The sequence below is a fragment of the Haliotis asinina genome, chromosome 14 (genome assembly GCF_037392515.1).
Source record: "Haliotis asinina isolate JCU_RB_2024 chromosome 14, JCU_Hal_asi_v2, whole genome shotgun sequence".
NCBI lineage: Eukaryota > Metazoa > Mollusca > Gastropoda > Lepetellida > Haliotidae > Haliotis > Haliotis asinina.
In genome coordinates, this window is record NC_090293.1 from 1,989,609 (window position 1) to 2,003,411 (window position 13,803).

The 13,803-nt window shown below is 38.9% G+C and overlaps 1 protein-coding gene across 1 annotated transcript in view; it reads left to right on the forward strand.

Moving 5' to 3' along the window:
• The first annotated feature begins 5,344 nt into the window (after positions 1-5,344).
• Positions 5,345-13,803, forward strand: part of LOC137262134 (carboxy-terminal kinesin 2-like) — a 30,338-nt gene continuing 21,879 nt past the window's right edge. Inside the window, exons 1-8 of the mRNA XM_067799912.1 lie at positions 5,345-5,459; positions 8,919-9,041; positions 9,550-9,706; positions 10,151-10,249; positions 10,796-11,027; positions 11,505-11,715; positions 12,170-12,337; positions 13,082-13,228. Of these exons, the coding sequence (XP_067656013.1) occupies positions 5,448-5,459; positions 8,919-9,041; positions 9,550-9,706; positions 10,151-10,249; positions 10,796-11,027; positions 11,505-11,715; positions 12,170-12,337; positions 13,082-13,228 (1,149 nt within the window). The 5' untranslated portion in view covers positions 5,345-5,447. The remainder of the gene's footprint in view (positions 5,460-8,918; positions 9,042-9,549; positions 9,707-10,150; positions 10,250-10,795; positions 11,028-11,504; positions 11,716-12,169; positions 12,338-13,081; positions 13,229-13,803) is intronic.

Below are 13,803 nucleotides of genomic sequence, written 5' to 3' on the forward strand. Positions count from 1 at the left end.
TGTCAGCCTTAACACACATAATTCTTTTTCGTAAAGGCGGAATGCTTAATGTATGTGAGAAATGGTATTATCGATGTGAAATTGTAGAACTTATTTCAGGCAATAAGTGCCTTGGAATATTGATGACGCCATCTTTAAGCATAACATGAACAAAAGTTCATTTGGCGTTAAATTACAAAGGCCATCTATGACTGTTTTCAAATTAGTTTGAACATTTTGAAAATTCACCTCCGGAACATTTTACAAACTGTTTGGTTCGGAAATTAAAGCCATTCTTCTCTGTGAATACAAAAGGCGACGCCAAGAAAGATCAGAGGTGTTTGAAAGGGTCCGATATCTCGCATGTAAATAGTATCTCAGTACACGCGTAAATACTTGTAATGTAATGGGCTTTTGCTTTTGTTGTTTGCTTTGTTTTTGTGTGTCATCTTGTTGTTTTTGCTGTTGTTTTTTTTTTGTATTTGTTGTTTTTCTTTTTCTTTTTCTTTTTTGCATTTTTTGTTTTTGTTTTGTTTTTGTTTCCTTTAGAGGGGGTTGGGGGAGGGGGTATTTTTTTTATGTTGTTCTATTCAAGCCAAGAAGTGAATTAATGTGTCTTAGATTCCTTGTTTGCGTTTAATTTCCTACATTTCTTGTGCTCGAGGTGGATTCAAGAGACACAATAGAACTGAAAAAATAATTTGCACCTGGTCGCCATCACACTCACTCAGGTGTCGAAACCACACAGGCACCGTGGCTTCCACAAAGACGGAAGTCGGACAACTGCAGTCCAGATCACATACTCGACCTCTTGGACGGTAACAGCCACCTCACTGCGACAATGGTCACGTTGAATGTCAAGGTTAAGAATCACATCCATAGCGTTGCTGGTCCTCTCCTAACTAGATATGTACTGACAAACAAGGATAAGTTGAGCACCGATTGACAGTTGCATGAGCTCCGGCCATTGTGAGACAAGGGGCCATAGATTGTCAAGCGTAGTGCAATGAGTGAACGGACGCAAGCGTCTTGTGATCAAGGAGAGTCCAGCTCCGCGAGGAATCAATTTCATGCATTGTATACCCTCTAAATTTCAACGGTGAGAAGAAACATACAGATATATATGCAGGTAATATGGGTGGTGTTTTGTCTGGATTGAATGGAAGTCTTTCCAAATGATAAGCTGTCACATAGCCAAGCACCGACGTTTCGAGGAAATCGTTAAAGCTGTCACATAGCCAAGTACCGACGTTTCGAGGAAATCGTTAAAGCTGTCACATAGCCAAGTACCGACGTTTCGAGGAAATCGTTAAAGCTGTCACATAGCCAAGCACCGACGTTTCGAGGAAATCGTTAAGGCTGTCACATAGCCAAGCACCGACGTTTCGAGGAAATCGTTAAGGCTGTCACATAGCCAAGTACCGACGTTTCGAGGAAATCGTTAAAGCTGTCACATAGCCAAGCACCGACGTTTCGAGGAAATCGTTAAAGCTGTCACATAGCCAAGCACCGACGTTTCGAGGAAATCGGTAAGGCTGTCACATAGCCAAGTACCGACGTTTCGAGGAAATCGTTAAGGCTGTCACATAGCCAAGCACCGACGTTTCGAGGAAATCGTTAAAGCTGTCACATAGCCAAGTACCGACGTTTCGAGGAAATCGTTAAAGCTGTCACATAGCCAAGCACCGACGTTTCGAGGAAATCGTTAAAGCTGTCACATAGCCAAGTACCGACGTTTCATGTTAAGTAAGTCAAGTGATAAGTGATATCTCCGATTTCGTCGCGTCCATCTCCATACTCGGACACGATGTTTAATGCGAAAACAGTGGCATAAAGAATACTTATCACAGGTCGGCAGTTCGCACGATAAGTCCAATACGTTCCATAATTTATGTATACTCTTCAAAATAAGTAGCGGAACATGAACTTTCAATCTGGATAGGAACTGCCGTAGCCCCGTACACGTGCATGGGGTCCCACTCTTGATTTTGACGTTTTTTTCAAGAAGGTCAAGAAATCAATTAGAACATAAAATTTGACACTCATCTTGCATCACACATTTGCTAGTGTTTGTTTCTAGTGCTTTTTGTTTTTTTAATGAAAATAGTATGCATGCCAATTACATGCCATCCACCAATCATCTTTCAAAATACATTCCAAATATCTATGGTTGTTAGGAAGTGCAAATGGTGATGCACTCTCAAAACATTCAATAATATCATATCAACATTGATTGACTTCGATCAATCTCCTAAATATGTTTAATCGTAAATGAAAAAAATTATCCCCTACTTTTTTCGAAGAGTATATATATATATATATATATATATATCTGTGGCGATTTGTTGATTAACACGTGCAGAATACCATTATTGTACCCAAAATATTTGTCTAAAACTTTTCGGTTATGAGGAAAAGTTCCTCTAGTATGACTGACTGCCTTAAGTTACATGATTTTTACCAGTCATGAACCTTATGGCAGACTGTGACAAAAAAAAGCGTCAAGAAACCAATTTTTATCCAATACAATCGCTTCTTACAACAATCAAATACTCCTGGCAGGGTTCCTGTGATGTTATGGTAAGAGCTTTCCAACGATACCCGCCTAAAATGTAACTTCTTGAGTGTTATGCGGAGCTTCGAAAACGGAGGCCTTTCCCAATGTTGTGTCATGTTACCGGGCGAAAAGCCACGGCTACATGGAAATAGCCGACTATTCATATGATGTCTGTTTACGTGAAAATGGAAAGATAAACGAAATAGACAAGGGGATTTTATAGCATATTACGAATGGATTAAAATAACGGGAGCTTTCGTCTACTTTGGGGTTTATGTGGACACTGTAAGTGTGTAAACTTTTTTAAAATAAACTTATATAAGTTTAAGTTGTATTATTTGAATAATAGGTTAAAATTACCTCTCATATTTTTCAACAGTTGGATTAGACCTAGAAATTCTAAATGTTATGTGGCATGTAGTAGCAATAATATTTCACAAGCTGATATTTTCCTTGATTAATGTAGACTTTATCATCTTATATAAGGCTATGCTTCTCTAGTTTCAGTTGTTTTCCATTATTCTATTTAATCTAAAAATGCACTTTACCTAATACAGAGTGGCCTTTGCTCATCTTGAGTTTTGTTAAATCATTTCTTTACGAGAAAGTGTAGCAAACGTCCTTCATGAAATAGGTCATGCTAATACTTCTTTTATTCAAAGACATAGATGGGTGCATAAGTCATTCAAATCATCGGAGATCATGTCGCATGATTGTGACTTCCCTCAAATGTTTCTTCAGTAGTACAGAGGCGCAAAGTAGCTCAGACTCTTTAAACTATTTGGAATTCAACATTTTTGCTGTTTAGAGAAGTTAAAGTACATACACAGTATAGGTGAGTTGATGGAGGACATGGTGTGAGGTCGTTTTAGCTGTATTTGTCATGTATATGAAGTGAGAAATCATACAAATATCTGTGTTGTCTTTCCTTTGGAAAGCAGTTACAACTAAAAGAAAGACTTTGTTGACAGTTTGTCTTTATTTTATCATAGTAAAGTGTGAGGCTGGTATTTTTGGAAAGGACTAGTGACATACAAAATCGACTAGCCCAGAGGACCAGTTAAACTTTTTAGTGAGTTTCAGTCTCTGCATGCAAAGTTGTTTTTGAAAAATAAAATCTAAACAGGAGAATGTTCTGGGGTATTTTTTCCCTTTGTTTTACTTTGACAGAAGCTATAGAATGCACAATGGTTATTCACATATCCTGTGATTCAGTTTGAAGGTAAAAGAAATTTGGACAGATTTCAACAGCTGTCCTTTCACAATATATTCCAAAACATATGGCAATACAGGACAGCGTATCGCAATATATCCCAATACGTATGGCAATACAGGAGAGCGTATCACAATATATCCCAATACCAAATTTGAGGCGATACAAAGCCCTACTTGCCAGTAATGCGAGATGTCAGGCAAGAGAAACACAAGTTTGAGCAAACGCAGGAACATGCATTTTCCAGAATGAACGGAAATCGGTATCACACTCTAACTTGGTAGACAATCTGAGTTTGTTGGACAGGTTTCTTTATGTGCATGGACTTTTTTTTATTTTAAAAAATGCAGTTGAGTTAAAAATTCAGCGGTTTCGTTATTGTCAAACTCAGTTTGAGATTTGAGTAAAAACTTCAGTCTGTTTCGAGAAATCGGTGTCAGAGCACAGGTCTACACATAGCACAGCACTGTCCATCACAGAGTATTTTAGGTACGATGCATTACACTTGGAACATTATACACTTTCTTAGCCCCGTTCACATGCACCTGTTTGTACACTTATGAACAAATGACCACATGAGCACTTCTACATACATGTGTAATTGTGTCATGTAAACGCAGTTAGTAACTACGTACGTATATACACTAGAAGCAAATCTACATGTGGTCAGGAACCATGTGCAAAAGTATGTTTAAACATGTGAAACATTTGAACTGTGAATATACTGTATCATGTCATCTTCTCTTAGGGTAAGAGTTACGTACGTATTCCTGGCCATGCAACTGCAAGAGCAGAACATAGATGATAATTATAGTGTTTGTCTACTTAAACGCCAGTGATAACAGAACATCTTTTTCAGTTGAATTTCTGAGACAATTTATTATTTACACTTTCAAGTTTACTCACAGTACGTAAATTCAATGTGAACGCAAAGTGCATTTACTATTACACTGGTAAATGGTATATTTACACGTGAGCATATTTACTTACATGAGCAAATTGTGTGCATGTGAATTTTGTGCTTAAGACGAGTACTGGAGATATAGATGATTTTTATAAGGTCAGGCCAGTTAGCTATACCACAAAATGCTGTTATCAGAGTGAGTTTTGTTTTACGCCGCACTCAGCAATATTCCAGCTATATGGTGGCGGTCTGTAAATAATCGAGTCTGGACCAGACAATCCAGTGACAATTATCATGAGCATCGATCTGTGCAATTGGGAACCGAAGACATGTGTCAACCAATCAGTCCCGTGTCTCTCTCAGTAGTGAATGTCATCCGTACACCATGCACTCCCGATGGAAACACTTAAAAAAAGACCAAAACGATTTTTAAATGATTGCCTTAAAATATTGGGTGCCAAAGGCAAATAATCTGTTGTTGTTGTATTTATTATCTTAATCACTTTCCATTTTTCATCTGACGTTGGTAGCTGCCTCACATGTTGGCGACCCTCCTCCCATGGATACCACATATTTCACATCTCATAGATTTAGTCGACGGACGGGTGTGATGCTGGCAAAAGGGAGGTAATCATGGCCTACCGTGGATGTAACAAGAACCAATCAACGTTCGCCTTTCTTGTCAAACAACCCAATCACAGCCCACCTTTCATTTATATCACCGCTTGTGGAAGGAAATTCAAAATCAAGGAAGGCTTGCCTGATGAGCCGTAGGTCGTGAAAGAAAACAAAATATGGAAACGCAGGTACGGTCTTACAGTCAGTACGAGGAAGAGCACTACCAGTGGTATATGTTATTCAGACCACTGCGATTGTCTCGTCGTCAACTGTGCAGTGTGCCGCAGTCTGTTTTATGCACATAAGGCGCCGATGTTCTTCCTTGTTGAATGTTGTCGTTTATCATGTTTATTTGGAAATGAACTTTGTCAATGTCAAGTCTGTTTATAGTTAAGATAAACATCATTGCGTACATTTTTGGACGCCAAATGCTAATTGTACAGAAGCCCATTTGCTACAGTGGAAACTGATGGACTTATCAACCTGGGTCCAGATTTTCGAAGCTTTCATAGCGCTCGATAGTCGTAAGTTAATGTTAATGTATCAATTTTTTGGCACACACGGCTGTTTTAGCGTTAGAGCAAGACAGCTTGGAAAATCTAGGGGGCCCTGTCTTGAAGTCACTTCATTTATTTTCAATGTATTTTCGCTAATGATTCAAGGGCCAAAAGTGTGTAATAATAATTCATAATAAGCATGATAAGTGAAATTTCTTACATATTAATTAACTGTTGCAAGAGTAAACATCTTGGCAATCATCTTCAGCTACGTGTACATATTTTCTTTCATCCTTCTGTTGTCAAATGGCACCTTATAAAGCACCATCAGTACAAGTTCATTTTAATCTACCCCATACATGCCATAGACAACTATGATAGGTATGTCTAATAATTATGGTATTTAAATAGTTTGCACGTTTGGTAATAATCATCAGAAAATTGAATGGAAATTGTGTGTATGTAACTGAAATGATTTCTCACGTGATCAGTTAAGTATTAAAAGCAATTCACTGACTCACTTTTGGCAAGGTGCCGTAGATACCGATAGGTAGGGGCTGTAATGATACATCATATTATTAATGGATTGCAATTGTTGAATCTCTGATACCAACAGAAATGATCAATGGTAGAAATAAAAATGCATTGATGTATCAGTGGTATATGTGACTATCGATATAGTTTCATAATATACTTCCGTTGATAAAGGTGTAGTGTAAAATATTAGAGTGCAGACTAGTGCAGCTTCATTGTATTAACTGCTTACTTGATCTGTGTTTCAGCTTTATCACCAGTTAGTCAAAAGACTTAAGCTACTTCAGCTTGTTTCTCTTCCATACAAGCTACACATTCATATGGGAAATGACCTCAAATCACACAATTCAAGGAGATTGTATTGCAATAGTTGGTCGCAATAGACTGTCACTATATCAGTTGTTGTTTTCCCTCTCAGTAATCACCCCTAGCAACAGGACCTGACAATATGACTCGTGCAACAGTGCCACAAGTAAATGAAAAAAATCCAAACAAATGTCTACATGCAGCAAACACATTTGAATAAAATCATGGTTTTCTTGTCTGACTAACCCTCACATGTCAACTCATCAGTCTTGTACTACATTCAGTGCTCAGAGCCTCTGTCTTATTTACCATACAAAGTAGCTAATCCCTGTGTTATGTGCAGTAATGACACATGACTGGTCATCAGAGATCTGATTCTCTGCTTGTCTTTGCCACTTTATAAATCCATGTTTTCACTTTGGTGCGACTCTCATGCAACCTAGTTTTGTCTGGTTCAAGTGTGTTGTGTTGTCAACAGAGCTTCAGATAAGATTATGCTCATGTCGGTACTGTACCCACCCACTGTTTCTTGGGAGGGGGTATTTCATTTTCATTTTCTACTTTCAGACGTGAGTATTTCAGTGATTTTAGTATTTTTACTTAGCTAGCATACTTAACATTCACACTGCAAGTAAATCAAGTTCCTTAATTTGAGCCCAGAAAAAAAAAATATATATATATACACACACATATACATACATATATATACATATATACAAATACATATATGTGTATATATATCTCAAAAATTCCCAGAACCCTATACAATAGACTACAGATTTTGGTCCTGTAACATTTTCAAAGGGTGGAGCTCGGAGCAAAGACAATTTTTCTCACACGTATCTTGTTGCATTTTAAGCTAGATAAATGAATAGATTTTAAATTGCCAGACATAAGAAAAAACAAGCAGAAATAATGCTGAAATGTGAGAGCATCTTTAGAAGACAGTGCCACAACTTCTCATGCTGGCAGTCTGTGTCATACGTACTGCTAGACACACATTTAGGAGATAAACATCATGTGTTGGCCAATTTCCGGGTGTTATTGAGTATTTGAAGCATGTGAATGCATTTGGAACCGACGGCGTCAGCCGGATGTTTCAAATGAAATATTCCCGTGCTTCAAATACTCAATAACACCCGGAAATTGGCCAACACATGATGTTTATCGACATTGTAAACACAAAAGTAAACCAAAGGGGTTTTACTGTCTGCACTCGTTTACATCGAATACGGACACAGCAGTGAAGTGTCATCAGCTGGCCGTTTCAGCTGGTTCTCATGGTAGCATCTGGAGTTGCTCATTTGTGACGTCATTCTAACTTTACGTCACAATATGATTTGAATGACGTCACCACTGTTGCTGACACAACAAAACAATTGTTTACATGTCAATACGCGGTGAATAGTCTTTCAGTTTCCGGGAATCTAATACCATTTAATCATGTTTTTCAACCAATCAGATTACAGAACACAGTAACTTTTGGTTTACAATATATGATCCTGCGCACTAAACGCATTTGTGACAAGAGAGGTGGTACAACGAATTGGGCGAGTACACTTGCTGCTACAGGTAGCTTGACAATTATGCATGTGCAATACATGCTAACCGTGACATGAAATCAACACCGCATATTCATTGAAAATGAAAAGACTGCAATTTCAGGCATAAGATACTGATATTCCACGCTAACCTTTAGTTAAGACGAAGCCAATAGATGATTGGGGCATTGACAAGCATTTTAGATATTCAACAATTTTGTGAAAAAAAACCCCAGGAAAATGTCATTTGCTTTGTGAAATGGATCGGTGGTTCTAAACATATTTGCTCAGTATATTGTGTTGATTCAATTCGTTGGGATTGTACCTGTTCCCAAATCGAGTGTGCTATAACAATTCATGCGTGAAACGCACAGGGAAAATGAACTTCTCGATACTGATCAGACAACCTGTCTCCCTCTTGTTTCAAGTGGGGCGTTCCCAAGTATGCAAATTGGGGTCATATGTCAGGTCGTGGATCATCTTATGTGTGTTTACCAGTAGGTCATGTGTCACTAGGAGAAGCTACTTATTAGTGCAATAAGTCTGCCACACATCTTGTTTCTGACTGGTCCTCCAACTGAAAGCGAAACATCATATTCAGTTTCTCTTCGTAATTTCTCCCTATTACATAATCAGATAGATGTGCAATAGCCATGGGTCATTTTGTGCACTGTTTGTTTTGGTGATGTTTAAAGTTTTGCCTTGGTCACAGATCCAATGTTCCAATCCAAATTGCCATGAACACTGCAGAAGTAATATGTACTTTCAGCGGAAACCATTAGCAACTAAAAACATTGGCGGCAGCAAGTTGCCTATGCCAGGGAGCAGACTAAAACCTCCGCAGTCTGTGAGTGTGAAGCGATCTCGCAGTTCAGAAGAGGACACTGCTGTTGTAAGGATTTGGGTTTTTCTGTATTTGACAACATTTACAAAACATGGATTACATGTTCAATGAGTTAGATATGGTACTGAGATAGTGTTTGTGGCACATGCCTCACATTTATCGTGTTAACTGTTCTATATGATCATGTTCATCTGCTTTCACACCTTTTTTAGAACATACATGCCTATACATCTGATACATGTAGACCCTTGTACATGCATGAGCTGGCAGGAACAATAGATCATTGCCCAAAGCATTGTTACATTGCAATTGATGTCCACAAATTCCTCCTACAGTTGGTGCTTCTTGTGATGATTATGATTATAAGCGAGGGAACCTTTTAATAGTTATCTTTGTGATGTAAGTGAGGCAGGCAGCAGATATGCATAACAAGTTTAGTTTGCACAGTTGTAAACTTCAATTTGGTTGCTCTACTAGTATACTCCAGTGGAGTTATGAAAGTAGCCAGGATGCTACTGTCTCTGATTCAATCAATGAATCTCTTTCACGATTACAGGTTTCCAATCCAAACCCAGGGAAAAAGTTCCGTCCTGAGGCCCCTCCTGCTAAGATGAGTCGTAGCGTGTCAGTATCCTCCCTCAACAGCTCTCGTCCAACGCGGCCAACCAACTCCTCACAAAAACGTCCCCTAGCAAGACCAGCTTCACGATCTAGTATGTCTGTGTGAATCGATGAAGTCCACAGTTTCTAAAATTTAATAGTTGAGCATTTCTTTACTTGCAGTGGCATGAAACAAACTGTTTGAAATAATACAAAAATATATGTGCATGAATATACTGATTAAAAACTATTCACGCTAGCATAAAAGTGTTGGGTTAAATTCTAAATTGGCATTCTAAATTGGCAGAATTGAGTCAAAAATGGCCTGTGTTCCTCATTGTTTAGGCATGCAGGTTTGTCCCATGGTTTGTCTGGACATTGCTGGTTTAGTTTACTGCCAACACTCCTCATATGATGTTCTGCAAGAGAGGCATTTGAAGCCTGGCTTTGTTGAGTGATTTCAAATCAAGTACCCGGATATCTGTATTATCTGTAAATAGTGACCTCACCTTCCAGAAAAGTATCCTTCTCCTGACTTGTTCTGTTTGTATTATCAGATGCCAACTTGTCCATCACAATATCAGGCCCTCCAAGCAAGTGTGCCCCTCCAAAGAAGCCAGCTCCAGGGCCCACAGTGCCTAAGGCTGCTGTTGCAGGTCAGTTGATGGTTAACAGATAGATAAACTAAAGCAATGTTGTGAAATCTTCAAGACAGCAGTGTTCAAAACTAAAATTTCAGGGTCGATTTAAGAGATGTAAACCTACTTGCTCCATGTGGAACCTGAGCCAAGTTTCAGTTGTACAGCTTTTGTTGCAATATGCAATGAAAGAAATGCTACTGAATCATTTAGATATTTTATTCAGTAGTGTTCCTACTCAAAAATTGACTTGCACCAGCAAGTTCGACTAATAGCTAGGTTGCACCATGTAATATTGGGTTGCACCAGAGCAGCTAATAGACAGCACTAAATCGAGCCCTGAAGGTTGTAACTGAAGTTTGTGTTGTGGAATCTGGTTCCTGGATAAGGTAATCTTCTATGATGTTGACTGATTGCCATCCAAAGTATTACGTCAGATTTGCTTAACATATGGAATAATGCTGCCGCTTTGTGGTTGTGAGTGTATTAGTACTAGTTACACTACAAAGCCCACTACCCTTGTCCGAAGCTGTATCTGCCATAGAGCGTGGCTTTGTGCTGTAGGTGGAAAGAAGCGAGCAGCGTGGGATCTGAAGGGGCGGCTCCATGACATGGAGCAGGTGCTCCAGCACAGGGACCAGATCAGCTCATCACTCCAGTCCCAGCTGGAGAGCTACAACAACAGAATCAACATGCTGGAGTCACAGAACATGCAGCTGAGTGGCACTGTCGCCGAGAAGGAGCAACTGTCTTCTGAGGTCTACAAGGAGAATCAGGAGGTCATTCGCAAACTCAGGTACAGCAACAACCTCAGTCAATACGTGTTATTCATGTTGTATCTGCTGACAGTTTTGCAAGGAGGTAAAATATTATAAGTTGATCACTGGTCCCTGGGGGACCATGGGTTGAGGTACCCTCGAAAGGCAAGGGGAACATAAACAAACATCATGAGTACCTCACCCCATGATCCCCAAGGGACCAGTGATCAACTTATAATATTTTGCCTCCTTGCAAAACCATATCACAGCTCCTCCACGGAATGGTGCATGTCATGAAATTATCCACCTTCAATGAAATTGCCTGACTCACTGTATATTCTTTCGATAATCTAACCTGAATTTAGAGAATCATGAATACATTTAATATACTGTTCAGGGGAAACAAGAAAACATTGCGTTTCTAACAACCACAGGTTTGCGGTTAGTCAAGATGGTTAAATGCAGCTTGAGAAAAACTTTTTAAGCAGTTACACTGCTGTTCATGCATGTTATAGAAGCACTCAGGAGGAAATGGACGATATGAAACGCAAGTTTCAACGTGAGATTGAGGACCTCAACTACAGCAAGTCTTCTCTGCAGAGACAGAAGGAAAACCTAGAAGGTGAGGTCTCTGCTTACCAGAAGGAGGTCTCTGGGCTCAAGTCTTCCATTGCTGAGGTGTCGTCTGCTCAGGCCAAGATTGGGGCAGAACTTGAAGCCACCAAGGTATTCTAGTTTCACTCTCCATTTCAGTCAGATAAGTTTTGACTGGCACCTTTGCCAACATATGTAATATTTAGGATTACACTTCCTCAGTGCAGTACAGGTTTTCTTACATTTTTGGTTAAGTCATTTCAAGGATTTGAGCTCATACGTCTCAAGTCAGGCAATAAACACTTTCTCAGAGCAGTATGTATTCATGGGATATTTGACTTTGTTTGATCAAGTAGTTTGATGGCAGTCCATATTTTTTATCTATACCTTGTGTTGACATTGGAGGTTTTGAATTTTTGAATGTTTCAAACTCACCTTCTGGTCTCTTGGAATTCTTTCTCTATTTATCATGATTTGTACGTGGATTTGTCAAAACTCATTTCATCCCAACATAAAATTCTGTTCTTTGTTTCAAAGTCTTGAGAAGTGTGGTTTTGGAGATAAGGTTCCAAATGTTTCTTTTCAGCTGGGTTTAAGTCAAAGTGAATCTCGAGGTCGGGAAAAGGACACAGAAATAAGTCGACTTAACGGTGTTATAGTTGAACTGGAGCGTGTCATTGAGGAACAGAACCGACAGAAGAGAGAGCATGAAACAGAACGTCGCAAACTCCATAACCTCGTGCAGGAGCTAAAGGTGGGCAGAAATGCAGCTTTACTTGTTAGGAAAATGATTGAACTTATAGTCTATAAGTGACTTTGTGGTAAGAATGATTGATGATGCACTAATCTTCTGCCGGAGTGAATATAACCTGCATCATGTTCTGCAAACAAAAAATATGGGAACACCTGAAAATTTGATAGTCATATATAAACTTAAACATTTTTGACAATTTTTCATTTCACTCAACAAATATTGAATCAGTTGCTTCACTGAATGTTCTAACGTGTGGCCCAAAGAGCCCTTTAAGCACACACAGGTTTCACTTACCTTAGTGTATAAATTACCTCAGCATGTTTAAGTTTAGATATGACTATCTGATTTTCAGGTGTTCCCATACTTTTTTTTGTAGTATATTATCGTAGTTGTGGATGAAATGTGGACATAAAGTCTCATGTGCAGTTTCTAATCACTTCTTATTTGGGGCCCTTAATCCCAGTCATCTGAGCGTTAAGTAGAGTTATGTCCCTTGGCAATATGCTGTGTCACACAAGAATTCCAGTAAACATGGATGTGATGTTTGTAGGTTGAACTCCCAGATTCACCAAGGTTATAACTGAGCACTATTGTCGAGCTTAGGACATTGTACCAAGTTCTAATCTTGGAAGACCTTCACGGGTCAGGGATATCCTCTAGCATGATGTAACTGATATGTCTGCATATTCCGAACACTGCCAAAAGTCACACGCTTCACTTGCTTCCTCCTTTCTTTCTATGCAGGGCAACATCCGAGTCTTCTGCCGAGTCCGGCCATTACTAGGAGATGAAATTCTTGTCAATGATGGAGTGATCCATCATATGAATTTCCCAGACCTAGATGGGAGAGTCTTGGAGCTGGAAAAACTTGGGGATGCTTCCCTGAATGAGGTCAGTAGATATTGTCCACATTGATGTATCCAACATGTTCAACTTCAAATCCTGACTTGGCCTTTCTGCACTTGGGGCTTACTAAAGTGGGAAATGTGGAAGTTGTGCAACACTTTCCAACATCAGACTAACATGCTGTCATGTAACTGAAGTATAACTCAACATATGCCAAACTCACTTGGGAAAATGTATTTGAGTCAGTGTATCAAACTAAAACAAAACAACCTATTGGTTCTTGTTGTGTAAATGATTACATTAAGTTTGATATGTTCTTAATTATGGCAAGGTTAATGCTTAGGAAATTAATATACTGTTTTGGAAAATCAGAGGTATATAACAAAATTGTAATTTGGTCTAAATTTGATTTTATAATCGAATGCATACCATAACAGCGTTATTAAGATTTTAAGAAAACTTTGTCCTGTGTGGGTAAATCAGAGGTATAAAAGTTGATTATATTATATCTCTGACTGACTTTAACCCATCACAATCCAGCATTTACTGAAATGGTACTGGTAGAAAACTCATTTTAATAATGCTAATTCTACCATGACTTTAGTAAATGCTGGATTGTG